General features: G+C 41.4%; 1 protein-coding gene across 3 annotated transcripts; it reads left to right on the top strand.

The window, feature by feature from the left end:
- The first annotated feature begins 29 nt into the window (after positions 1-29).
- ATP6V1A (ATPase H+ transporting V1 subunit A) lies at positions 30-27,736 on the top strand. 3 transcript variants are annotated; one of them, XM_048927601.1, is made up of 15 exons: positions 30-142; positions 11,585-11,679; positions 13,793-13,921; positions 15,446-15,660; positions 16,358-16,495; positions 16,944-17,095; positions 17,925-18,087; positions 19,178-19,286; positions 20,198-20,320; positions 20,410-20,524; positions 21,844-21,907; positions 22,746-22,949; positions 23,231-23,325; positions 24,476-24,647; positions 25,514-27,736. In XM_048927601.1, the coding sequence occupies exons 2-15, from the start codon at positions 11,598-11,600 to the stop codon at positions 25,604-25,606; spliced, it is 1,854 nt and encodes a 617-aa protein (XP_048783558.1). In that variant the 5' UTR covers positions 30-142; positions 11,585-11,597; the 3' UTR covers positions 25,607-27,736. The 3 variants fall into 3 exon arrangements, with proteins under 3 accessions (XP_048783558.1, XP_048783577.1, XP_048783567.1); XM_048927620.1 differs by having other exon boundaries at positions 96-220; XM_048927610.1 differs by lacking the exon at positions 30-142 and adding an exon at positions 8,697-8,891.

Below are 27,736 nucleotides of genomic sequence, written 5' to 3'. Positions count from 1 at the left end.
CGAAGAGCGGCGTGGGGGAGGTGGGGGGGCGGTGCTTTCGGTCACGTGGCTGCGCCGCGCGGAGTGAGGGGACGGCGCGTGCGCGCTGGGTCACCATCAGCTGATCCGCGGGCCGCCGGCGCTGGAACGGAGCGCCGCTTCGGTAAGCCGGCCGTAAGCGAGAGCTATCGCTTCTCCCCTCTCGTTTAACAGGGCCCTGCCGCCGCTCGTTCCCCCTTGGGTAGGTTGCGAGGGGTCGGGCGGTCGCTAGGGGGTCACCTCGTCTCCTCCAGCGGTCATTAACGGGTGCGGCGGGGAGGGGAAGCGCCGCTCTGCCCATTGAAGGGTGCGTGCTGCGCTTTGCCGTCGCCGTGCTGCGCTTTGCCGTCGCCGTCCGCCGGCGGGATGGGATCTGTCCGTGGGAGAGGCCTCTGCGCCTTGACCTTCAGCTCCCGCCCCGCCTGCCTGCGGCATGATGGCAGCTGGGGAACGCCGGATTTTGCGACGGGGAGCCTTCTGAGTTGTTCGACGTAGGCCGAGCCAGATATCCCCGCGGTCTGTCACAAACCGCTTCCCGGTTTCTGTGCGAGTTCTGCCTGCTGTTCTGGATGGGCGAAGCTGGTCCTCGCCGTGCCTTGGGCACTGCGGCGAACGGAGGGTTATGGGGCAGGCATGGCGCTCCCGCTGCTGCTGCTGGCAGCGATTCTCCAGTGACAGCTTTCAGCTGAAGGTGCTGTGACAAATCCCCTGCGTTTCCCATTCCTGTAGGCGATGGTGAAGCCCGAATTTAAATGAGATGTTCCAGTTGTCACCCCTAAGATCCTTTCTTGTCTTTACGTGAATTTTAGCGACTGGATTCTGGGGAATACCGTTGGCTTATGTGCCTGCGTATGACATACGTGTTTCAGGTTCTGTCCCTTCACTGCAGTTGCCCAAAGTGATTTTCTCCTATGTTTTATACCAGGCTCCACTGATGAGAGAATTTGTGCTCTCCTTGGAATAATCTAGTTGGTGATCCTTTTATTCATTGTGATGTGATACTTCAGCAAAGTATCTGGGCTATTTGATCCATCGCAGCATTTCAAATGCAAATACCTCTTGAGGAAGTGAAGGCAAACTCACAGCATGCTGGAGGTGGTTTATTGACCCACCCATCTGTGGCACCTGAGTGAGGATGTGGCAAATGTAGGTTGGCACTGGTGAGGGCAGATAACTGCAAGGCAGATCCTTAACACCTTTTGTAAGTTGTTGTGTTTGTGCTGACTTTGACGCTGCAGAATCCACGGTAGATGAATGTTTGGCTTCTCTACGCTGTAGTTTTAAAGGTGTTCACAGTCAAGCATTCATATTTAATATCTGCACTTTATTACTTTCTACTTAAGAATATGTTAATTGAGATCAGCATGAATCAGTCTTTGAATGACCAAAAATGTTGCAGGTAACTTTGCACTGTGCTTTTCAGTATATTATGTTAAATCTTCTTGAAAACTGTTGTTTGTATGGTAGAAAAAGCATTAATTCCATAATAAGGGACAAAGCCTGGCATTAATGATTAAAAACCAGCATTAGTTTGAGAGCATAGGGAAGGAAAATTAAGACAAGACTGGAAAATGTCTGCCAGCATCAGCTGACTCTTCAAATGGGGGTTGAAGTCTCGTGTTGCAATAGTAACACAAGTTCTTAGTTTCCTGTAAATACAGTATTTCCATTTTCCATATCTGTTTTCTACAGATAGTGCTACTATTGAGGTTCATCCACGAGCAATCAGTACTAGCTTAATTTTCATTTAGTGTTAGCTTAAATGTAGCTTTTATTTTGATCTAAATATATCTTAACTGTTTTATACCTCATTCATCTAGACTTGCACAGCCTGTAGGCTTCAGCGTGCTTCCATGTCTTATTGGTTTCCAAGTATTGCTTCATGTATCTATCTTACAGATGCACACGGGCACAAGTCTCACATGTCATCCAAAGGAGCTGTACACCAGCAGATTACTAGATGATTCCCCTGAAGATGTATTCAGATGCTCTGTGCTTCACCTCTTGTGTTCTGATACCGTGATTCTGTCTCTTTGAGTTTGTGTTGCCAAAACTCCCATCCACGCTTTTCCCTTATGTTTCTAAATTGCTTGTGCTGAAGGTGTGTTTGTAATTAGATGTCCCCAGTTTTTTCAAAAGTATAAAAGGGTTACAGGATAACCTAGCTGATTTGTTCAATTACTTTGGTATTAACAAAAAAAAAGTGATGCTATTGCTTGTCAGTAATACTTACTCTTCGTTATTTATTTGTTTTTAACTACATTGCCTGGAAAAGTGTTGGCACTTACATAGCAGTTACCACAAAGAACTGAAATAGATTTTCTTTCCCTGCCACTTGTATCATTAACACAAAGAAAAGTGTTTTCTTTAGACTTGGAAGCATTGAGAATGTCATCCATGTGATTTTTTTTTTTTTTAGAATGGAACACTATCAAAGACAGCAGATGATGTTCTCAGCTGGAATATCATGCTTGTTCACTATTACTCACTGTCCTCAGGCATGTGACTTCTTCAGCCTTCCAACAGGAGACAGAGAAATGGGGATCTAGTCCAACATATGAAGCTGAATGATTCAACTTGCTCTATTCATACAGAGGCTAAGCTAGTTTTGCAGGAGGTGATTGCCTGTAAATACAGTGTGCAGAGCTGGCTTAATTTGGATCTTCTGGATGCCATGAAAGCACTTTTTATGCTCTGAGAAAGTGTTTTCGTTGTTCCCCTCCTTTTGAAAATGGGAAGCTAAGCTTATATTATGTTAATGGATTTGGCTGTACCTCATGGCAGTAAGTTCCACAACCTGCATCAAATGTTTTTGGTTTGGTTACCTTATATAATCTACAGTTTATGTCTTTGGGAAAACTTGAAAGAAACAAAAGTTGAACACCCCTCTCTTCTTAAAAATAAAAAAAAAAAGACCATTTGTCTCTAGCTTTTTAGACTTCTGTATATAATTTAGGTGTAATCTAGCATCATTTCTTTACTAAAAAGACACGCTTACTCTGAAAACTAAGATCCATATGGATAAATCCTGACAGTCATTGTCTAGCAGACTTTATTACTATTACTTAACCAAATGGCACGTGAAGATCAGTCTTAGCTGCTGAATTTGTTTTCTGAGCTCATCAGCTTGTTTACTACTCCGAGCTTATCAAACAGTAAGTTTCAGAGCTCCTGACCACTCTGCAGAAGTAGTTTGTCTGACAGTGATCTAATGCATGCATGGTAGCTACTGATGGTTTCTTTTGTCCTAATTTACAGTCATGAAGGCCATTGCTATGTCTGTGAACACCTGGAATTTTTCCTTCTAAACTGTCAAGTGAATTAAAACTTATGCTGAAAGTACCCCTGTTGCAGATGCAAGCTCTTAAGGGACAACTGTGTTCCTAGAAGGCATCTCTATGATGTGAAATTCTTTGACCTTGTTAACCAGTTGAAGACCACACGTGCTGTGCAGATTCTTAGGGCCTAGCTGAAATTTTGGTGCACTGGTGAGTTCTGGGGAACCATTTAGTTCCACTTCCTGACAGCCTGCATCCCAAGAAAATTGCAGAAGTCTGTGCTGTTGAAGATACAGTATTCCACTCAACGCGTTCCATCTTTAACATGCTGTAAGCTCTGCTGACTTGCTTGAGCTGCTATTGTTTAAGACCGCATAAAAGACAGGTAGTCTGTATATCTCTGACACTGGGCCAGCATTCTGTGCCCTGAACATGTACCACAGTACTCTGTGGTTGTGATGGTTAAGTCTGAGGAGGGATGGAAAGGTTATAAATAAAAGTATTAGATTTGTAGACAGAAAATTGTTCCTTTGTAAAAGTAGTTTATTATAGCTGGATAAAAACTGTGAAGTGTGCAAGTTTGCTTTAAGGGCCTGAAGAATTACTTGCTTTTTTAAAAAAAATATTTTAGTCTAGCAAATGCTTCTTCCAAAAAGCTCAGTTAATGAGACAAACGTTTGCCCCTTCTCATCATTATATTTATATTATTATTCCCTTTCTTACTGTGAAGACACTACCTTAGAAAGCAGCTCTTCAGGAAGACTAAAATGGTATTTCCTGGCTAAATGCAGATAAAACTGATAAGCAGCTTTTACTTTAAAAGTTAGTTAGTTGAGTTCTTTCTCTCAGTTAGTTTTTTCTCTCACAGGGTGGTCAGGCACTGGAATGGCTGCCCAGGGAGGTGGTGGAGTCGCCATCCCTGGTAGTGTTCAAGAGGCGCCTGGATGAGGAGCTACGAGAGATGGTTTAGTGCTTGTGGTACTGATAGGAATGGGAGGGTGGTTGGACTAGATGATCTTGCAGGTCGTTTCCAACCTTGTGATTCTGTGATTCTGTGATTCTTTATTTTCTCTGTTAGTTCTGAATTTTCTCGAGTTCCATGAGATCTTAGAGGTTTTGGTATCCCAGGATAAATCTGAATCAACCAATAGATATTCAGACAGCTGCTGCAATATGTAGTTTACATTGGAGGGGCTCTGGCTAGTCTGAAGAAACTGTAAATGTTTCAGGTAATTGAACATAAAATCTCCAAATGTGGTTTAACTTGCCTTTAAGTATAAAAATGAAGTTTTTCCATTACAGGAAAAGTCAACCTCAATTTAATTTCCTTTTACTGGAATCCCATGCCTATGTATGTTGTGATTCCAGCCAGGTGTTTCATTATACCAAAGTGCTGTAAAAGAATAGTTTTATCTGCTGGGTGTATTAGATCTTTCTCAATGGCTTTCACACAAAATCATTCCCGGTTCAACTCTTAAAGCAAGCTAGTTTGTCAAATACTTCACATAATAAAATGAAGATTCCATAATATCCCTACTTTCCATTTAACTTTCTGAGCAGTCATCAGTGATGAAATGCTTACTGTGAAGTCTGGATCAGCATTTTGGCTATCCTGTTTAGGGGTGAGAGGTTAGGTAGTGGTGAGGCTCACAGATGAGCCCAATTTGCCAATATTTTTCTGCATGTAAAACTGACCCTAACTGTAAGCCCAGCGATAGTTGCTTTGTGAGTTTGTACACTTTTTGTTCTGTAAACTAAGAATCTCTGACCGTTCAGAAGTTACCCTGCTGAGCTGCAGTGAAGCTTCTGTAATTGCTTACAGCTTTGCATTCATCCCATTCTGATGTTTGTAATCTTAAAGATTAGAATAACAAAAAATATTTCAAGTAACAAAACCAAATGCACCTAAAAGCTGAGTGAGTGTTTTGTTTAGTAAATGTAAGGGTAGATGCTTCAGCTTTGCAGTAGTGTTAGTGAGGTTAATGAAACTATTGCTCATCTAGGGGAAGTGACTGAGCATTGTGCAGAGCAGATGGCTGGAGAACTCAGCCATAGCAGTTGGAAGGATCAAGATAAGAAAAGAGGTTACTATAGGACTTAGAAATGAATATTAATATTCTGTTACAGCTTGGGTCTCTGTTGCATTAGCTCTTTCTTTTGTGTGGAAGTTTATCAGAGAAGGGGCAGGAGGTTTTACAATCTGAAAGGAGTGCCAAATTGTTCGTTGTGAAGCAGTGTAGTAACTAGAAAGAAGGGGAAGCTTGTCCATTTGAACTTCAGAAGCTCTTCTGGAGAAGCCTTCTGGGCTGGGAGGTAAGAATCAGTGTTAGAAAACTGCGTTATGGAAAACTGGCTTTTAACCAGTCAGATGATGATCTGTTCAGATGGACAAAGGGGCTTCTCTCAAAACAGGAGTATTTTAATTGATAAAACAAGGATCCTTACCAATTCTAGGTATTGCATAACCAATTCATTGGAAGTCAAAAGGCTGGTAATCTACTAAGCTAGTCAGGTCTTCAGTGGGTCACAGCAGTTACAGGGTGAAAGACTTGTCTGTCTTTCTGTCTGAAGTTATTGCTGCTGTTAACTTCTCAATCAAGTTCAAACACAACTTTTTTCTAGTCCTTTTTTTGAGCTAACTGAAGAAATGGGCTCCCTGGGAATCTCTTAGAAGAAGTCCAGCAGAGAGCCACAAAGATGATTAAGGACCTGGAGCATCTCCCATATTAACAAAGGCTAAGTAACCTAGGTCTGCTTAGCCAAGGGGAAGAAGACTGAAGGGGTATCTGATTAATGTTCATAAGTATCTGAAGGGAGCTGGGAGGCAAATTAATGAAGCCAGGATTAGCAAAAAGACAAGGAGTAGTGGCCTAAAACTTGAACGTAGGAACTTCCATACAGTTGTGTGGGAGAACTAATTTGTGGTAAGGCTGACAGATCACTGGCACAGGTTGCCCACAGAGATTGTGCAGTCTCCTTCTGTGGAGATGGAGATGTTCAAGAGCCATCTGGATGCCTCTCTGTGCTACCTATTGTAGCAGGGAACCTGCTTTAGCAGCAAGGTTGGCCTTGATGGTCTCTTGAGGTCCTTTCCAAGCCCTGCAATTCTGTGATTCTGTGGAATCTTCCAAGCTTCTGCTAAAAGCTTGGATGCTTGAATGGTGCTTGCTTGGGTAGGTTTCACAGCTGCATTTTGTGGTTGGTGAGAATCTGTTATGTTTTTTTAGATGTATTAGTTATAAAAATTCATGTACTTTACGTATATTTGGCTAATTTGCAAGGTATGACGTTTACTTGAAGTATGAAGCTTGTATGTATTGGCGTGTAGGTCCCTGTGTATTTGAGTAGGAACTTGTAATGGGCATCATGAATTACCACATTGCACAGCATTGGCTTTCCTGAAGGCATTAGACTTCAGGACAAGCATAGTATCCTGGCAGTGGCAGCCTCTTTCAATCTGGAATGTACCTGAATGTATCTGTACATATGTTAAATAGCAAGCCTCACATGAGGGGCAGTAGCTTCATAGCACCCAAGAGAAAGTTACACAAAGGGTAAATTGCCTTGCCTTGCATGGTTGCAGGTGGATCCATAGCATGTAGGTGAGCATTACTGATGCAAATTCCCAACCTGCCAAGCAGAGACAACCTCTTGTGTGTCCTGTGGCAAGTGGAATGGTATGGGGTATTTAAATGGAAGGCTGTCTGTTGAGTGTAAGAACCAGTGATAGTTCCAGCTTGAGCTTCGGGCTAAGAGGTTGGTACAGTTACTATCTTGACTCTATGATGCTTTTTATAAAGAGAAAGGTAAGGCACATTGCTGAGCATAGGTGGTAAATCCTGCATGATTTTCATAGATTGTGGTGCCCTTCAACCCCAGAAATTCTGTTGGTGACTGAGAAATCTGGAGTAATTTTCTCTACTGTGGTAAAATTACAACTGTGTATTCTGAAGGAGTGAATGTCCTGATGATACTATTTGTCATCTGTTCCAAGACACCTGTGCCAGAGTTCTGGGCATGCTGTTCCTTCTGAGAAAATAGCCTGGATTCTCAAAATGCAGCTTAACTTCTGTATTTGTCTAGTAACCCTAGGCACTGTATCTTCTTTTTAACACTTCCTCTTAAAAAATATCATTTGTTAGAAGGGGAAGTATAAACCATCCAGCTTACAGTAAATCTGTGTCATGGATTACCATATTATTTATGGGATCCATGCAACACTTCCTCATACATCCAGATAGTGGGATTTACATCCTGTACTAAAAGCTGTTCAGGAGAACACAGCAAGTGTTGGCAGCCATGATTCTAAAACTTGACTTAAGTGCAGTCTTACATGCCATTTGAGCCAGCTAGGGTTGTTGGCTTACTCCAACATCATAGAATCATGGAATGGCCTGGGTTCAAAAGGACACAAAGATCATCTAGTTTCAACTCCCCTGCTATGTGCAGGGTCGCCAACCACCAGACCAGGCTGCCCAGAGCCACATCCAGCCTGGCTTTGAGTGCTTGCAGGGATGGGGCATCCACAGCCTCCTTGGGCAACCTGTTCCAGTGTGTCACCACCCTCTGTGTGAAAAACTTGAAGAACTTCCTCCTAATATCTAAATTAAACCTCTCCTGTCTCAGTTTAACGTAATGCTTCTGTCTCTGAATCTTGTGGTACTTAATGCAGCTTTGACTGTTGCATTTAGGCTTTTGTGCCAATTTGATGTGTTGCTTATCCTAGAACCTATTAAGATAGACTCGTGATGGCTGCTGGGAGCTCTTGGTATTGTGCAGCTTTCTGGGAGGAGAGAACATGCAGCTGCTTGTCTTTTGTACAGTATGCAGGGAAACATCAGTGCCCACCAGCCTGTGACAGCAGGAGCTAGTGGCTGTCACAAAAGGTGTAACATCAGTCTGCATAAATAAGGTGTTGGGTGTTACACACCAATGCTTCTGCCAGCAAGGCAGAGGGGTTTATGTTACAGCAGTAGGCTGTGACGAGACTATTTTGTTGAGAATCGATACCTATTCTAAACACTCAAGCAATTAGAATTGCAGTGCTTTTGGCGCCTGCCTATGCAGCCTGTTGTTAAGCAGTCGTCTTTTAGGCTGTTGGGGAACAGTGTTCACTGGCAGAGAGATATCACACTGGAGCACTGGTAGGCAAGCTGTGATTCCAGCAGCAAGCATGCGTCTCTTAAGGATTTTTCATGTATTCACATGCAGCACTTGGGCCGTCTGGCACATTGAGGTCATTGGCTTTGTAGGAGGTCCTTACTAGAACGGCGAGGGCTTCTTGTAATTTATTATGTCTGGTACTCTGCTCCAAGGAGGGTGTAGATGGGAGTTCTGCTGGGCTCTAGGTTGCTTGGTTTGCTATTGCGGCATTCCCTGGTGCTGGTGGGAGAGAGACTGATGACTCATCAAGTCAGGTGGTTGTGCCTCTGCTGTGTGTCAGAAATCTCTTTCCCCTCTGCAGCAGGCTTTCTCATCCCTGTGTATAGGGGCATTAGAAGGACAATTATTTGGGAAGTGGTGCTGCTTAACTCCTGAATTCTGGCTTTGCTTCATTTGTGGGGATTTTTGTCCCTCCTGAATTTGCAAAACAAGGTAAGAATCTGTGTTTATATTAGTAAATAGTCGTGGATTTTCTTAAGTGCTGTAAGAAGGCTCCTAAAAATCTCACTAGAAGCTTAATTTGCAGAGATCTTTGTAGTAAGGCAGATCATTGGGAAACCTGGGGCACTGATCAAATGATGGAAGCAAAACTAAAACTGTAGCAGAAAACAGGTTTCTCCAGCATTGGGAGCAGGATACTTCCACTGGGGCTTCCCACGTAGCCAAATTACTGTGCTGGGGAGAAATCAAGATAGAAATCTAGGATTGCTAGAGGATTGCTGGTGTTTTGTTTGTTGTTTTTTTTTTTTTTTTTTTTTTTTAAATGATGACTGTGGTATTACCTTAATAAATTAATAAATCATCTTTGAGTCTGAGATGTTCCTGCAGCAAGTAATATTTCAATTTCTGGCACTGTTAGATAGAAGACGACCACGTTAAAGCTTAAAAGTGTGTCTTAAATTAGTGGTTGAACAGTTTGAGATGAGGAAGATCCCTGTTTGTAAGTATTACAGGGTGCTAGATACATCCTTGTTTATAATATGGGAATTAAAATTGAGCTAATACCCTGTGTTTGTATGCTAGTAGTCTTTGTTAGAGTGAATTGCAAATCCTGTGTTGGTGAGAGGCCCTTAAAGGGCTGTAAGAACCAGTTGGCTTTCAAAATGGCTAGCTGCTGTGGTGTCTGGGTTTGTACGCAGACGAAGCAATGCTTAGCAAATCCCAACATGCTTTAGGGAGTTCTCTTCTGATTGCTAACAAGACAGATGTGTAACAGTACAAGTATGTAAAGCAGCATTTCTGCTTTCTGTGAATTTTTTCATCTAAAACAAACATCTGTAATGCTGATATGCAAGAAGCTGGACAAGAAAACTGTCCATGGACAAACAGGGTAGCATTTCTTAATTTGTACTCAAGGTTAAAAGACGTGCAGCCCCTTAACGAAGGAGTCAGTTTGGCTGGGCGAGTGATGGTGTTTTTTTTCCTGTCTGTGTTGTGCATAGGAGATTGAGCAAAGGTGAGGAAGAATTCCTTACTTTAACTGGCCCTCAGGTTTTGATTTGGATATGAAGGAATGTTGATTTAACTTGAAACTGGCCAGTGCTCTTCCGGCTTTTGTTTGCCTTGGTAGATTGAGTCTTTCCTTTCGAGACCCTCTGCCATATGGCTGCCAAACAGTACCATTAATTCACTTAGAGAGTTGTGTCTAGCGCTTTCTTGTTTATACTCCCGTAGGAGGTTTAGTAGTAGGACTCCAGAGGTTGTTTCGTGTTATGTGTTTGGGTGGATTCAAAGGGCTAGCTGCGTTTTCCAGTGCAAGAGGAGACAGTCGATGTTAGTCAACCAGAATGAGCTCTTACCAGTTGCTCAGGGACTACGGACTGTTTTGTGAGGCCCTCCCTCTGCCACTCGTCAGAAGGGGATTATGAGCAATGAAATAAGCAGTGAAATGAAAATCATCTTCTAGACCTAAAGAGGAGGCAGCTTAAAGGATAGACTGTCATTACAGGGAGTAGGGGGGATCTTACAGATACCCGACTTAGAGGCTTTGAGCTCCCACTCACCAGTTCCACACCAGGCTGATGGCGACTGAGTCACAGTCAACTGTTGGGGTAGCTGCTGGGAAATGAGTCAATGGAAGCTGTGTTACACAAGGTTTGTATTGTTGAATGGCATGCTTTTGCTAGGTAGATAGGCCCTGTAGGTATGCAGGGGCTACCACGCTGCACCTTCCACCAGCATTGTACGATACATTTGCCAATACAGTGGGAGTGGGTAGGCATTTGCCTTGCTGCTCTCTAACTCGTTTCCAAGGTAACGCAAAGCATGATAAGGGCTGACAAACCCCTTACATGTTCTTATCTGCACCAGAAGCAGGACAGCCCAACGGCCAATTACAGGGCAAATGCAGATCCGTGCGGTTTCTGAACAGCTTTTTCTGTGACGGCTGTTCAGCTTTTCCATTCAGTAACTGTCAGGAGATATCAGTCTACTGTTTAACTGTTGTGAGTTGAGTTTTTTAGCTGTTATTCTTCTCTGACGTTCTACAGGTTTCACTTAGAGCAAAGACTGCACGATACCTTTTGCTAACGGTGAGACACGTTGAGCAGTTTTGAGTGCGTGTGATATTAAAATATGTGCTTTCTATTTAAATGCTGATCCATCAGTTTGAGGTGGCAAAAATGGTAATTGTGGAAATTCTCTTTGTAGCACTGCTTTTTAGAGAATGGCGGCTGTTAAGCATCCCTGTGCTGTTCTATTTGCAGTTGCCTATGGATCACTCAGAATCCAGAAAACCTCTGTATTTTGAAGGACCCTAGGGGGGATGTAGAAGGCAGAAGATGTTCTCCATTGTTTAAATAGCCTGTTATTTGACTTGAAAGTAGGCTGGTAGTGTTAGGGTACTTTTGGAGCATATTAGGGTTCTGTGGAGCTTATTAGGGAGTAATGTTCCAGCCCTCTCCCTGCAGTTAGGAGGGATGTAGTTCTTGTTTGCTTAAACAAGTTGTTTTTTAATATTACATAGCTTTAAGATCTGAGTGGTTAAAGTGTTTTAGGGTACATTAGTTCAGAATTCTTCAGTGTTGTTCCTAACGAAAACAACAGACGGCGGGAGAGGAGGAACAAACTGCATATGTGTGTATTCTTTAGAAATGACTTTTTCCTCTTTTTTTCCTTCTATACAGTTAAACAGGCAAAATGGACTTCTCCAAGCTACCAAAAATCCGTGATGAGGACAGAGAAGCTTTTGTTGGCTATGTCCATGGAGTGTCAGGACCTGGTAGGTATTTTGAAAGGGAAATCATAGGTTCTGTTTAATCTAATGTATTGTTAATCCTGATGTTCACTTGGAAGAAGTGTGATAAGTTGTAGGTAGGGTTTTTTGGGGCTTATATTAAGAATGATTGCTGCCTTATATGAAAGATTTATGAAAGATTGAGATGTTTACTAGCGAGGTGTTAATGCTGATTAGTTTTATTAGAAGATATAACGAACAGTAAGTTTTAAAAAAATAAATAAATTGCAAGCATTCTGGTTGAGATAAAGCCGCCTAGTCAGGAATCTGCATTGGGCTTCTCAATGAGGGTGTGTGATGCTTGGTCTGTTCTCATTGAAATCCCGTTTGACCCTTTGCTCTCTGGAATACACAGTCCTCTGCCAGTGTCAGGCTGTTCTGTGTTACTGCACCATTGGCTGAAGGATTGCTGCAAAGGTCAAGGGCGATGTTAGTGTGTATGGGGGAGAACTGCTCCTCCTGTTTTATCAGCATAAATGCAGAGTGTGCTGGCTTTTCTTCTCCCTCCAGCATTCTCTTCACGAGATGTAGGAAAGCATGGCAGTGTGAGAACAGAAGAGCGTACATCTTTTTGATAGGGATTCTGTGATGAATAAGAAGCTACCAGAAGCTACCTTGGCTAGAGACTACCTAAAGAAAAAGCCAGTTTCTTAATTGCAGAAGTGATGATTGAATGCAGTTTAAAACTGATACAGCTTTCTTAAGATGTGGGGAAAAACTTTTTATTTTTTGTAAAGACGTGAAACCTTTATGTAAAATGGATGATAGAATATAAAGGACATGATGAATTTCCTTCTAAAGCAACAACACTGCATGTAAGTAGCAGTCTACATACAACCTGATGTTTATTATGCTGATGTTTAAGTCAAAATTGTAGAAGGCTTCAAGTCCAAAACGTGTTGTGATCTTCATCTGTGGAAGTGTAGCTTAAGACATTTAAGTCATTCATTACTTTTATACAAAACAAAACACCAAAATAGCATTTCCTTAAAACCTGTATAGATGTCTACTGCTTTAGATATAAGTATATATGTTGCCTTTAGGAAATACCTTTAGTTGATCGGTTCACTGGTACTTTATGTTAGCATCAAATGCTATGAAGAGAAATAGAAGTTTATAAACAACTGGAAAATGCCAGTCTCTAGTCATATCTTTCTATAACTATGATGTACTGGGTGTACTTTCACCATTCTCTGATATGTTTTAATTTAGTCAAACGTCTGCAAAGGCCACTGTGTCATTAAAGTCCTTAACATTCACCATCTATCAGGATATGTCAGAGGAATTAGTGTGAATTTTCTGTGTGCTGGCGTGTTCTGGTAATGTACTCTTATGAGCATAAAGGATCAGCCATGAAATGTATAGGAAAGCTTTTTCTTTTAGCTTTTAAACTAATGTCGGAGTTCCAGCCCAGTTTGGTGTAGTACTGTGACTAATGAGGGACCCATGCTGAAGGAGTGGGAAATAGGGAAAAGGTAGGGAGATGGGCCTAAAAACAAAATAGTGGCAGAAGAATGGACCTTAGAAACGAGGCAACAGCAGCAAGCTAAGGGAGAAAACTAATTTAGTAAATATGGTAGCAGAATGTGAGATAACACAATAATACAGTATAACTGGAATTGAAGCTTGTAAGTCAAATAAATGAGAGAGCGACTGAAAGCAAAGGCCTTACTGTAATGCTGTAGGCAAGGTGGCTGGGGAGCACACATTGCAGAGATGAGCAGGAAAAGGAGAGAACAGTCTCATGACTCCCAGTCAGTTTGATCTTTCTGTCTGAATGGAAAACGGAAATGGAATAATGAACTCTTCTGGGAGCTGTATTACACTCTTCTCTTCTGAGATTGCAGCTGCAGCATTAACTTGTTAATTCCCAGTGCACTGCGTGTTGTTGTGCTGTGGAATACCGATCACAAATCGTAAAATATCCTGAAAACACCAGGACTTGTGGCAGCCAGTTTACCCCTGTGTTAAATCAGAGGTGTACTCCTGATCTGAGTGAATGCTAGTCTCATGCTGTCCAGAGTTTAGTAGCTTCTGATCAGAATTTTCTTTTTAACTGTAGGAAAACAAATTATCTCTGTGTGTCTGTCTTCTACAGTGGTCACTGCTTGCAACATGGCAGGTGCTGCTATGTATGAGCTGGTACGAGTAGGCCACAGTGAACTGGTGGGGGAAATTATCCGACTGGAAGGTGATTTGGCAACTGTCCAGGTGTATGAAGAAACATGTATCCTTTCCCTTTGGACCAGGCAGAACATGGTGGTGGTTATGTTAAAGAAGATGAACAAAACTGACCGGGACCAGCAGTTGTTACTTCCAGTGCCAGCATCCAGCATCTGTTTTGTACAACTCTTGTAAATTCTGGTATTTTTGAGGTAGACCTTATATTGGTTGGCTGTGTAAGAAAGAAACTTCTTTGTTGTTTTTCCTGGAAACCAAGCAACGTGTTTGGATTCACTTGCATTGAAATGTTACAGCTCCTTGATGAAAATTTGACAGGTGTCAGCTATGAATGGCAAAACTACCAAGCAGTATGTTGTATTTTTTTCTTTGCTTCTGAAAACTCTGCCTGTGGCATGCTTCTGTAGGAAATGTAGGCAGGATTCCTTCTTCTGTATGGACTGTTCTAACAGATACGATCTGTTCCTTTCTTGTTTCTGCATTGTGATTGCAGAATCTTCATCCAGATGAGAGATGGACAGCATGTATTTAAAATCTAGTTGATGTAAAGTGTATTTTCTGTTGAAAGCATGTAAGAGAGTGTCATAAGAGCAATTCATGAAACTTAGATAGCTTCCCCCCCGCTCCCCCTCAATATTTTTCTGAACTTAAGAGTTGATTTTGTCTACCCATTGATGTTAGGAAGCAGCCTGTACTGGCTCCCAGTGTTTTATTTTGGGGAGCTGAATGGTAAACTGGTCAGTGGTTGTGTCTGTACCTATTAACTTGAAATGTTATTTGCCTCTTCATTGTTATATTTAGTAGTCTTCCATCAATACATTGAACAAGTCCAGTACTTAAGTACAGTTTACTCTTAGATTTCTAATGAGAGGATAGCAAGAGCTTTCTGAATACGACTTGCACTTAATCTCTCTGTGAGTCATACAGAAGCTTTTAAAATGTCTCCTGTATTCTCATAGGGCTTGTTAAACTACTGGCCCTTTGCAGAGAGGCCCATTGAGCATCTTTGGAGCTCAGGTGGTGCCTAAGAGGGACAGCTCAGTGCTGGAGAGAAGGGAGATGCTGGTCTATGACAAACTCTCATTAAAATTAGACTCCTGTCAAAAAAGCTCTGCAAAGCTCAAGGTTAAAACTGTTGTGATGTGTGTTTCTAGCAAACTATAAAGCAAAAAAAAAAAAAAAAAAAAAATCTTTTCATGCCACTGTCTACTTTTAACAGTAAACCTAGAAAACATGTTTGAAGATAAATGAAATGCTTTGATGATGTTTTGCCATCATGCTGTCTTGTACAACAAGAAATTTATGCATATAGTTGACTTGAACTGATGATTGTAACTCAGAACATATGCTCTCAACTTTACCTCTCCAGAGGATGAACAACTTCATTGCTTTAGCAATTTCAGCTGGAGTTTAGTGTAATGTCTACGTGCTTCCCAAATGATGATATGTAATACATTATCAAAACTATCACATCAATGTCAGAAAGGTGCTGTAAGGGTATGATGATGTGGGTGTGATGCCCTCTACCCTGTAATTTCTCTGGATGAACTTTTCCTCAGCAAATCTTTAGCTGGTGTATCCGTAGGAGATCCTGTACTCCGCACTGGGAAACCCCTCTCAGTGGAACTGGGGCCTGGCATTATGGGAGCTATTTTTGATGGTATCCAGAGGCCGCTGTCAGACATCAGCACCCTGACCAAAAGTATCTATATCCCTAGAGGTGTCAATGTGTCAGCTTTGAGCCGAGATGTCAAATGGGATTTCACACCTTCCAAAAACTTGCGGGTAGGTCCTGCTAAGCCTGTCTTCCCTTCTCTCCTTCCTTCTCAGAGCACCGAGGCTGTGACTGCTAGGAACTGTAGTTACAAATAATCAAGCTCATGAAAAGAGGTAATATGGTGTTTTAAGGATATGTGAGAGTGAGAACCAGACAGGGATCACCAGAACTTAGTCCATGTGACTCCCTGTATTGTTGCATATGAGAAACTTGCAAAATTCTAATGTGTTTGCAGTGCCATAAAGAATTTAATGCCTAGTGCGGTTCCACTAGCAGGAACAGGTGTTACCTTGGCAAAATGAATAACAACAGAATACAGTGAAGATAGTTTCAGAGCTAGAAAAAAATCATAGCCCTTGGCATCTTCTTTCTTTTTCAGTCCTGCAGGTTAGCAGATTCTCTACTTAGCACATTAAGCTGAGAGGTATGAAAGAAGCAAGGAGAATTCCTTGCATCAATCAGTAAATGCTACAGTCCAAGCCTTGAAATGCTCCTGAATGCATTCAGTATTGCTAGCAATGTGCTGTTAGAGTAATGAGTTATTTAAATACTCATATGTAAATGGGCTACTGTGTGTAGCAGTGCATTTGTAAAGGAAGTCATAATGGTGCTAGACTTGATAGTTATTTTATGTGATTCTTCACCTGCATTCTTTTTTCAAAATGAAATTCTTGTTTATGGCTAATAGGTGCTTTCTGATTTCAGGTTGGCAGCCACATCACTGGTGGAGACATTTACGGTGTGGTGAATGAAAACTCTCTTATCAAACACAAAATCATGCTGCCCCCACGGAACAGGGGCACAGTTACATACATTGCTCCACCGGGAAATTATGACACTTCAGTAAGTCTCCCAAATAACAGTTACCGAGGTGTTCCATGTTTCTTTCACAAGGTTACAGGACCCTTTCTCTTCTGTGAGATGCCACCTTCAGAGCCTTTTGTGCAACAGAATGTTCGAATTGGCTTCTGTTGCCCTCCCAGCAGGGATTATGTGGTTTTTCCTGTGCAGTTACTTTCTGTGTTTATGACTTACATGTGGCACTTAAGTATGCTATATTTGCCGTTCTGTGTGGGCATCTACAGTATCCAATGAATATGAAAAGTTCCCCCATAGTATTGTAAATGTGGAAACGTGCTTTTCCTCAGGGAGAGGTGACAAGGTGTTAAGATCTGCAAAATCTATGGTCACGTTGAAGTCTTAGTAGCGTGGAGCAGTGGAGGTGAGAATTTGCATGCTGATCTGTTGTGTGGTTGTTGGCTTACTTCACATGTCTGGTGCTCTTTGTTAGGATGTTGTCTTAGAGCTGGAGTTTGAAGGTGTGAAGGAAAAGTTCACTATGGTCCAAGTCTGGCCTGTACGTCAAGTCCGTCCTGTGACTGAAAAGTTACCAGCAAATCATCCTTTGTTAACTGGCCAGCGGGTGCTAGATGCCCTCTTCCCGTAAGTAATATTCTGTCTGTTCCTATACAAGAAATCTGTTTTGGGAGAAAGGATAGTGTTAATTTCTTTAAGGGTGAATAGACCCCAAACATTCATTGTGTACCACAGCATAATCTCAAAACAAGCTGAGTTGATAATATTTCTATCTGACGGAGGAAACTATGAATGGAAAATGGAAGTGGGGAAAAGTTAAAAGGAGGTTTAACAGGATGGTTCTTTTACGTTAATTCAGGAAATAAATGACAAATGTAAAAATGATTTATTCATACCAAACCTCCAGAAAAGCTGGGACTTTCAAGATTGGATATTTGCATTTGAGCACACGAGTAGGATCTCTTTCCATGTTCTTGTGGATGTGTAGTTTGCAATGAGTCTGAAGTTACCACTGACAGAAACTGTCATGTTGAATTTTAACTCAAAATTCTCATGTAAGTGGCTGAGTTCCAAGGTGCAGAATGGAGTAATTTTTTGTCCTAAAATATTGTTCTGCTCATTCTTGTAATGCACATTTAAGTAGCACTGATGTTCTTTTCTTAACGTTTGTGTTCCATCAGTGCTTCCAGCTGTGTAAACTATGTCTCAAGCCTGCAAGTGCAGTTACTGTACCAGCATACCTCATGTATTTCAAAGGCAGTAGAAAGAAAGGATAGTTTATTCCTTTGGTCTTTGGTTTAGTGAAACAGCACTGTGCTTCTCAGACCGAACACTGAATGTGAATCCTGTTGTTCTGCTTTTAATTATGCAGTTGTTTCCTTACTAGAAAACATATTCTGAAATGGAAGAGAGCTGTTTTTGAGTTCCTTGCTAAGAGTCCCTTTTCTTTACTCAGGTGTGTACAAGGGGGTACAACAGCAATTCCTGGGGCATTCGGTTGTGGAAAGACTGTGATCTCGCAGTCTCTCTCAAAATACTCCAACAGTGATGTCATCATTTATGTAGGCTGTGGAGAACGAGGAAATGAAATGTCTGAAGTGCTGAGAGATTTTCCTGAGGTTAGTATGGAAAATTCATGGAGAGTAAACCTTCTTGGAAAGACTTGCTATTATACCAGTACAGCAACTGAATAAAATACCTTATTGGCATAGTGATTTGAAAAAATCTTATTGGCTGTAAGTTTTGACTGTAGCAGCAGAAATCACTTTTGGATATACAAGCATGTCTTTAGTGGCCTCTCAAGAAACATCTGGCCTAGTGTTTGGGCATACCTTTTAACTTGTTTAAAAGAAACCCAAAATGAATGCCTGAGTATAATTTAGCACCGTTACAAGGATGTTTCCTGTTGTTGTTGTTATCTCTAACTTTTCTAGCGTAATCACGTATGCCAGATGTGGCATCTGTATTTACAAGGTGCAAGGTAGTGATGTGTGCTGTTATAAGTATACAAATTTTGCCAGTTAGGCTTCAGAATACTTTCTGAAGGAAGCTGAAAATGCCTAGTTTCACCTTATTGTTGTTATATGTTAGTGGGTTGGTTTTGGTGCAAAGCTCTGTAAAATAAAGAGCAGATTCAAACTGTTAGGTTGAAACCACTGTTAGAAATAATTTTTATGTGCTGATTTGCAATGTGACAATGGGCGAAGGTAAATCTTAGTAAGTAGAGTGCTACACAAATGTCAGGATATGCATTCTGCTGTTCATGTGCATATGAGAGATCATCTGAGTTATGTACGTGGGCTTACGTCCAGTTGTCAAAAATGGACTCAGATTAGCACAGGTGAGGGAAAAAAACTCTCTGTTTCCTAGTGGATTTAAGGATTTTTGGCTCTTTCAGCCTAGTAAAGTGAGGCTGAAAGAGGATAATGTACTTCCTGGAGAAGATTTGTCATCACTTGTTTATTTGTGGTGAGCAGTGGGATAAATAGGCATTGCTATTAGCGGAAGATGGGATGAGGCTGATGCACATGTACAACTCATTCTGGAAGGAAAAACAGTATAGAATCCTGAGATCTCTAATCTAAATACTGCTTTGTTAGACTAGCTGTGAGGAGGCTATCCTGATATAAGGTAATAGAGTTTAAATAAATAAATTGTTAAATTTGTGGGAATCTTTAAAGATGTTGTGTCTTTTTCATTGCATTATAGTTAACAATGGAAGTTGATGGCAAGGTAGAAAGCATCATGAAGAGAACAGCTCTGGTAGCAAATACCTCCAATATGCCTGTGGCTGCCAGAGAGGCCTCTATCTATACTGGTAAGATTTACAGGAGGCTGGAAGAGGCTGCATGTATGGAGCAAGTTATCATGCTCTAGTATTTTCAGTTCCTGGGATGATCAGTACCAGGACCCCTGCTTAATTACGTAAATCAAGCCTTTCAAGCTATGCCTGCATGAAGTCTTAGTATCACAAATGGATTTGTCTTTCTTATCCCCAACTATGATCTCCACATGCTGAATAAATTCTGCTTATAAATTAAACTTAATCACATTACGTAAATCAAGCCTTTCAAGCTATGCCTGCATGAAGTCTTAGTATCACAAATGGATTTGTCTTTCTTATCCCCAACTATGATCTCCACATGCTGAATAAATTCTGCTTATAAATTAAACTTAATCACATTGAATCTCCTGTAGTTCTGCCCCATGTATTAATTATGTAATTGTGTTCTTCATGAGCAGCTTTTTGCTGACAAGTACAGCTTCTCAATGGGTAGAAATAGCTCTCTCTGAGAAGTACTTTTTTCCACTGCAGCCTCTCAGATGATTGTTTTTTCTTAGTAGTTTTTCATGAAAAGCTGTCAGATAAAACATCTTTATATGTTCTGGTGACTTAGAAAGGAAGGAGACATTTTACAATAAGAAGAGGCTTTGTGAGGCAAATAGTAGCATCAATGATATTGCCCTGTCTCCTTAAAGAAATGCACAGGAGCATAAGATTTGCCAGAATGGTTTGTAAGCAAAAATGAGAAGAGTGGAACGAAACAAACAAAAGCAAAAATAATAATAATAATAATAATAATAATAATAATAATAATAATAATAATAAATCCATCATGGGCTTGTGGAAAGGAACAGTAACTTTCAGTCTTTACTGACATCAGACTGTAAACATAAATAACTTATCTTGTTTGCTATCCTGCATTGTGCTGTTGTATTTTGTTCTAGGAATCACCCTGTCAGAGTATTTCCGGGACATGGGCTACCATGTCAGTATGATGGCAGACTCTACTTCCCGATGGGCTGAGGCCCTCAGAGAAATTTCAGGACGACTGGCTGAAATGCCAGCTGGTGAGTTGTTCTTTTCTTCATCTAGACTTGTAAATACATCCTTTAAACTCAGAGCTTTTGACTCGATTTCTGTATGTTCATAATTGCAGACAGTGGTTATCCAGCTTACCTTGGTGCCCGTTTAGCCTCTTTCTATGAGCGAGCTGGCAGAGTGAAGTGTCTGGGAAATCCTGAAAGGGAAGGCAGTGTCAGCATTGTTGGAGCGTGAGTTGCATTTCTTTCCTTTGTATTTGCTGCGGTTCTTCCTCTATCTTTTTTGTATGTCAAAATACTTTCAAACAAGAGGGTCTTGTTGCTGTGTGCAGCTACAGAGCTAGGAATGTATAATGTGCATAAATACATCATGTCTGATCACCCTCTACTGTTGCTAAACTGTGCACAGGAGAAGAGAGAATGAACGTGATTGGTAGTTCTGTGTGATGTAGAACCACAGTCATGGCTGTCTGAGAAAAGGGCTCCAGGAAAAAAGCCATTAGCACTGTCACTGAAAAGTATGTCAAACCATGCTCACAATGGGAAAGAGGGGACGCTTGGAGCAACAGTGTGGGAGCATAATGTATTATGATTCTCTTGCTAAATAACAGAATTACAGGGAACAGGAACAGGATATCTCAAACTGCAGGGCTGTGAAAAGCGTGTAGTGCCCAGACAAATCACGTGAAAATTTTCAGCTAATGTGATAGATGAGAACTTTGTTTGAAAAGCATTCCTGTGTAGCTGTGGTGACAATACTGAGTTACTTCTTACTGTAGCGAAAGAGTGACCAAAAGGAAGGAAAGCAGAGGTGCTTGAAACTTTTGGTGTAAGAGAAGAGAAAACTGATCATCACTGCTTTCCTTTTTGATGTAATGACAGGTGTCTTGCAGCAGTGCAAACTGGAAGCTTACACAGTAGGCAGCCACTTTCTTGTAGGCTGTATTGATCAGTCTAACACGCTGTGAGTAAAATGGCTCTTCCTCCATAGGTTTTATCAGAGCCTCTAGCACCTGCAGCTTCTCCCAGAGTCCATTATTTGTTCTTAATTCTGTTGTCCACAACAAATGCAGCTGCTTTTCAGTTTGGGAAGCTTTTACCTGTTGGGGAAGCAGGTATTGCCATGTCAAGCCCAAAGGAAGTTAGTGCTTGCTGTATAGGTGAATATCTGATAATTATCTAAAATCACTTAAAATGGGGTATTTTGCATAAAATCTTTGCCGCTGTGTTTCAAGCTGCCATATCAGCACACGTCCTGAATCCATTCCAGTTGAGATAGGTTTGATAATCCAAACTGGAGTGACAACCTGGCACTAAATTGACTGAAATGATACCTTGATATTGTCAGTCAGTTACTGATATAACTGTAATTGATATCACACACCTGAGTAGATATGCTGCCACTCTCACTACAGTAAGAATTTGTAGTCCATTACTTATGTGATGTTGGCCTTTCTTGTTTGTATATCATGGACCTGTGTGGTCATATGTTCAGATTAAAGTGTGGCAATGATTCTGATTTACTTTTCCTTCTATGTCTTTCTGCTCAGTGTCTCTCCACCAGGAGGTGACTTCTCAGATCCTGTAACATCAGCTACTTTGGGCATTGTTCAGGTAGGTCTCGCTATGCTGCAGCCCCTTTGTGTAAGCTGCCAGACCTAGACAAAATGGTTGTACTTTAATACATTAGTGCCACTGGTTGTGGTGGGAGAGCTTTAATTTTACACAGACAGCTTTGCAGGATGTATTCCAACAGTGTAGGACGTGAAATCTCTTGTGAGATCTCTGAACTGATGCGTTTGGAAAAGGGAGAAAAAGTAATAATTCCTTCCAGCAGTGACTGCTCAGGAATATTCCTTTGCTTCTTGATTGCAGCTTTTTGAGCTGCAACTTAAGTATGGCCACTCTCAGAGGTAGGATGGAAAGTGAACCACCCTTGGCAGGTGCATTGAAATCATGGAAAAAATCCTCAGAGCAGATGACTGGGAGAAGGATAGCTCACAAGTGATTGCCCATCCCTGTTTTGGTAAAATGAGCTATGTCAAAAAGGACTCCACTTAATTAGACTTGTGTGTTCTTTGCTACTGGTGACTCCTCAATTAGGAGGAATCTCAAGCTGGATAAACCTAAATTCAACTTTTTTTTCTTTTTTTTTGAGATGAATATATGGGGGATTGGAACTTGATGATCTTTGGGGTCTCTTCTACTTCCAGCCCAATCCATTCTATGATTCATTCGATGATTCATATTTGAAAGTCACTGCTACAGTTAAATGAGTAAAAGGCAGGTTTTCTTTCTCAGGCTTTTGTTTGAAGATTTGTGGTAGCCTTTGCTGTGTTGTTTGCTCAAACCTGCTTGTCATACTGGGGGTTGTTTTGATTGTTTTTATGGTTTGTTTTGCTTTCATTTATTTTGTTTTTGAACGCTGGCTGATCTCACTGGCTTCTGGCAGGTTTTCTGGGGCCTGGATAAGAAGCTGGCACAACGCAAACATTTCCCCTCTGTCAACTGGCTGATCAGTTACAGCAAATACACCCGTGCTCTGGATGAATACTATGACAAGCATTTTACAGAGTTTGTCCCTCTCAGGACAAAGGCCAAAGAGATCCTGCAGGAAGAAGAGGATCTTGCAGAGATTGTGCAGCTTGTAGGGAAGGTGAGTAACCAGCTGTGGGAAAGCGTGGGATTCCACGAGAACTGTTTAAGCATAGTACCATAAAAATGGTGGTTTACAGGTACATAGTGTGTGCTAGAGAGGAATTTAATTTCACAATGCTTAGGTGAGCTCTACTGATTTACAAGGTGGTGGTAATGCATGGAAACATGTTTGGGGGTTGGAACTGGGTGATCTTTTTATGTCCCTTCCAGCCCCACCACTCTGAATCTGTGATTTCATGTACATAAGTACTGAACTAACAGTGGACCTTACCTTTCTAGGCTTCTTTGGCAGAAACAGACAAAATTACTCTGGAGGTTGCCAAGCTGATAAAAGATGACTTCTTGCAACAGAATGGTTATACACCTTATGACAGGTAAGGTCTAAATGGCTACAGTGCTGCCTCGTTCATGTGTAGTCTGGATTTCGATAGCTATTTTATTTGGAAGCTAATCGGTGCAGAAGTGAATTTTACTTGCCATAAACAAATGGTAGAACAGAAGCCATAGAACAAAGTATTCATATTGTTTTACCCCAAGGCACACAGACCTCTTCCAAATGCAGTCTGAGTTTCTTCAGCCTTCAACCACTGAAATGAATACAGCTCAGTTAGTTTTTGCAATAGCGTGTCCTCAGGAGAAGACAGCCACTTTGTTTTCACAGGCAACACCCAAAGTCTTCCTGTTTATTCTAGCAGCAGATGATTGCAAGTAACTGAGAAGTTTGATCTGTTTAAAAACTTACTAATTTTTTTCTCCCCTAGTGCTGTGTTTATCATCTTCCTTCACTTTTACTTCCTTCCTCACTATCCTTTCATTTTTAACAGCCTGCCAAGGGGTGCTTTGAACTTCTGCTCACTCCCCAGCCCAGATAGCTCAGGAGGTTTGGAAATATTCTCTAAAAACTTAGATGTGCATCATTCTGTATGGTGTGTGCTTTTAATTATGTTATTGGGGTAAGGCATGCTTTTATGTGATGGAGAAGCACAGGAAGTATCATGATATACTGTATAGATAATAGTGAGGTACTTTCCATCGCAGTCACCTATCCATTTAAAAAAACAAAAAAAAAAAAACGACTGTGTGTGAAGCTTCTGGAGTGCTCTTATCATAGAAAAGCTTCCTTTCCTGTGAGCAAAGAAACTTGCAGAGCTGTCAGGCTCTCGCATGCTGTTTTCAGGAAGCCTGCTCCCATAATGGACAAAACAGGAAGGAGGAATTCCGCTGACTGCTAGTGTTTTCCCTTTCTCATTTGCAGTGGCACAGATTGAGATGTCAGACTTGTATAGCAATGGTTACTGTTCTGTCCCATTTTGTCCAGTGTTTGGATGCTGTTTCAGAAACCTCACTTCAGGAAGGCTCCATGTTTTTAGATAGGTCAATCAATAGGCTGTCTCTCTCCTTTGACATGAAGTAGACTAACACTTTATTTCAGGTGAGAATTCAGAGTTGCTGCAAAGGCAGGAGCAAAGAGTAGTCCTGTTAATTGCTCCAAGATGCCTTACAGATCCTCTTCTGTTTCATCAGATTCTGCCCTTTCTACAAAACAGTGGGAATGCTTTCCAATATGATTGCATTTTATGACATGGCACGCCGTGCTGTAGAAACCACAGCCCAGAGTGACAATAAGATCACGTGGTCCATCATCCGAGAGAACATGAGTGAAATCCTCTATAGACTTACCTCCATGAAATTCAAGGTATGTTCTGAGGAACCAGCTTGGGTTACTTTGGGGGAGTTCTCAGGGCCTCTGAAAGGCTGTAATTAGAAGTGGTTATGAGTTGCCATAGATAAATGTCTATGTACTTGGGTTACCCATCCATGTAGAGCGCAGCTTTTCTACCCCTATACTTAATGCCAGTATCCTCTGGATGAGTTTTAGCATTTACTGCTAGGACGTTAACCTGTAATGCAATCTGATGTTGAAGCAGCTAAGGAATATAAAGTATGATGGTTGTTTCGTGTAAACTCTCTTGAGCCATTGCTAGTATCACCAATCTTTTAGGAACAAATACCATGAGATAACTGCATGCAAAGGTAGTGTTCTTGTGTACCAATGTCTTCTACTCCTGCTGGGTACTGGCTTGTTTCTGCAACAAAGAGATCCCTAGTGTATATTTCTAGAACAGCAAGAGCAGAACAAGGTACACCTGGGCACATAAGCTTGCTTGAGAGCTGTTTATGTAGAGATGGGGAAGTAATCCTTTCATTTACAAACCCTGGCTGTGAGAAGACACTTAGCATGCAGCGTAGCTTTGGCTGAAAAATGGAAACCAGAAGATGAATGCGTGTTAAGTAGAGATGGCCCTCTAATACACTAATAGTTATGAAAGAAAGTGATATTTCCTGGGTAACAGGCTAAGAAACATAAGAATGTAAGTGTTCTGTAGCCTGCCTCAGCAAGACAATGAGTAGTAGTGTAATCCACACATGTAAGTACATTTGGCCTGTTTGCAGGTGTTTAATCCTGAGGTTAAAAAAAATATAGCAGTGGCAAAACAGGGTTGTCTTAAGGATCAGAGGCTTTTCAAGACTGGTCTGTACACTTGATGTATTGTTTTTCAGGACCCCGTCAAAGATGGTGAAACAAAAATCAAGGCAGACTATGCTCAACTGTTTGAGGATATGCAGAATGCATTTCGCAGTCTGGAAGACTAGACTGAACCTCTGTGACCACTCTGGTTTGTCCTCTGAATTCCTCATCTCAGCTCCTCTGCTTCCCTACCTTACAAGAATGATGCAACAGTACTTGAGTTGATAAATAGCCCTATGTTTCCCTCTTCATACTCAGTGTCTTTACAAAACATTCCTTAGTTTGTGTTTGGCATTGCTTTGTGTGTCTGAAATAGTGAGTGATGTGTGAGTGGGCCTGGCTGAGTGATGAAATGCTGTTGTACACTTCTAGGGTGGGAAAAATTCACCTTGCCCTCCCCCAGATCATTTGGTAACACAACCAACTGACCTGCACTGGCAGAGGAGGTGTAGATTTCAATGCAGTCACGCGGTACATTCTGAGCTGGCAGTGGTAAGGGCATTTAGGTCTAGCATTTTGCTAACTGACTATCATGAAACAGAATTTTTGACCATATTCTGACATGACACGTTGATATAACCAAAGTTCTTCCCTACTGCGTCCCTTCTGCAGCCTTTGGCTGAGTCTGTTGTTATTGAAATGTGGTAGATCTGGATCTCTCCAAGGAAGGACTGACTAGAAGATGAGCATGTGCGAGTAGCCAGTACGCTTTTGTACACTGGAGAAATAGAATTTTATTTTCCTACTTAATACAGATAGGACTGTTGGATGGAGCACCAGCTAAAATTGAAGCTATAGGTGCTCAAATTCCAGAATATTTTTGCCTTTTTGCCTCCCACTCACCCCATAATGTTTCACAACACTCAGCTGCTTTAGTTTGTGAAGCTTGTTACTGCTGCTTTGTACTATGACCCGTAACAAGATTCCACACGTGTGGACCAGGCATATAATCTTTCCTAGGTGGTGCTCTCTACCAGCTCTTGCCTACCAGTGCAGTGTCCAGGTGGTGCTTAATCTTCCTGCTCCACCTGTGCTCATTGTGCCTGTTTGGCAGTGGCACAGATGGTCCTCATTTCTTGTGTAGAAAGATTCTGAGATGCTAAACTTCTGGGGGTGGGGGTTAAAGAGGGGAAAGATTGACAGTACAAAATGTATTTACTTCTGCCTTCATTGATAATGATGCAAGAGAAGCTAGCGACTTCTGCACCATGCTCTGGAAGCACAGTCTGTCAAGCAGCTGAAACTCTGCTGTGTCTTGGGCTTGTTGGCAAAACTAGTATGAGATGAGAAATGAGTGTAGAGCAGCTTTTCTGTCAAAATTCAAGCGCCAGCATTCCTATCATTGCTGCAGAGAGGTGAAGATGCTGCCATACTTGCTGGTCTTTGACTCTCTGGTGTCTGATGACATCTAATACTTCTTTGTTGCGCAACACTGTAATGCCCAGCTGGGTGCCAGCTGACATCTAAACTTGTTATGGTCATGAAACAGTAACAGTTGGAGATGCCACTGGTAGTGGCAGGGCTTTGCATTAATTCCACACTGAAGTGTTTTTTCCACCAGCTGCCAGCTTTGAATGGCAATGGTGAAAGGGTATCTTGGCGCCAAGGACCAAATGCTGCCACTTCCATTATGGCTGTTTGCCACGGAGAGCTCAGTTGAAACTTAAGTGGATTTACTGTGTTTAGCTCTCCCAAAATAAACTACTATTCCAGCTGATATTCTGGTAGTGAACAGTTAAGTTTACATACAGTTCACCAAACTTTCAGTGTATGCTGCTTACTTAACAATGAGCATGTGTGAATGAGTGGTCACCATTTGAGCCCTTGCTGGATTCCTCATTGTTTGTACCCTTCACCACTGTACTATGTAGCATTTCATGCTAGAAAACAGATGTTCTTATCTCTTTAAATAGAGGATGTTATAAACTTTACAGAAGATGTCTAAGATAATACAGTTCTAATATTTATTGTGCTGTACCTGGCCCTGAAGTGTGACCAGTTCAAACAGTTTCATATATATTTTTGTCTTTTTTGTTTTGTGTCTCAGTTTTCAGTGTTGAGATTCTGATGTTCACTGTGTACTGCAAGTCTTCCCTCCACAGCTGTGGGAGGAATGAAAAGATGGGCAGAACCCAACCACCTACTTTCTTGTATATTTCATAATGTATGTTGCTGGAAATTGTGTAAAAAAACAAACAAAAAAAAACATTTAAAAAGCTGTTGGGAGTCAATGAGAATAAAATGGATTTAACGTA

The sequence above is a fragment of the Lagopus muta genome, chromosome 1, assembly GCF_023343835.1.
Source record: "Lagopus muta isolate bLagMut1 chromosome 1, bLagMut1 primary, whole genome shotgun sequence".
Classification (NCBI taxonomy): Eukaryota; Metazoa; Chordata; class Aves; order Galliformes; family Phasianidae; genus Lagopus; species Lagopus muta.
Note: the sequence above shows the minus strand (reverse complement) of the source record. Positions and strands in the feature narration are given on the sequence as shown.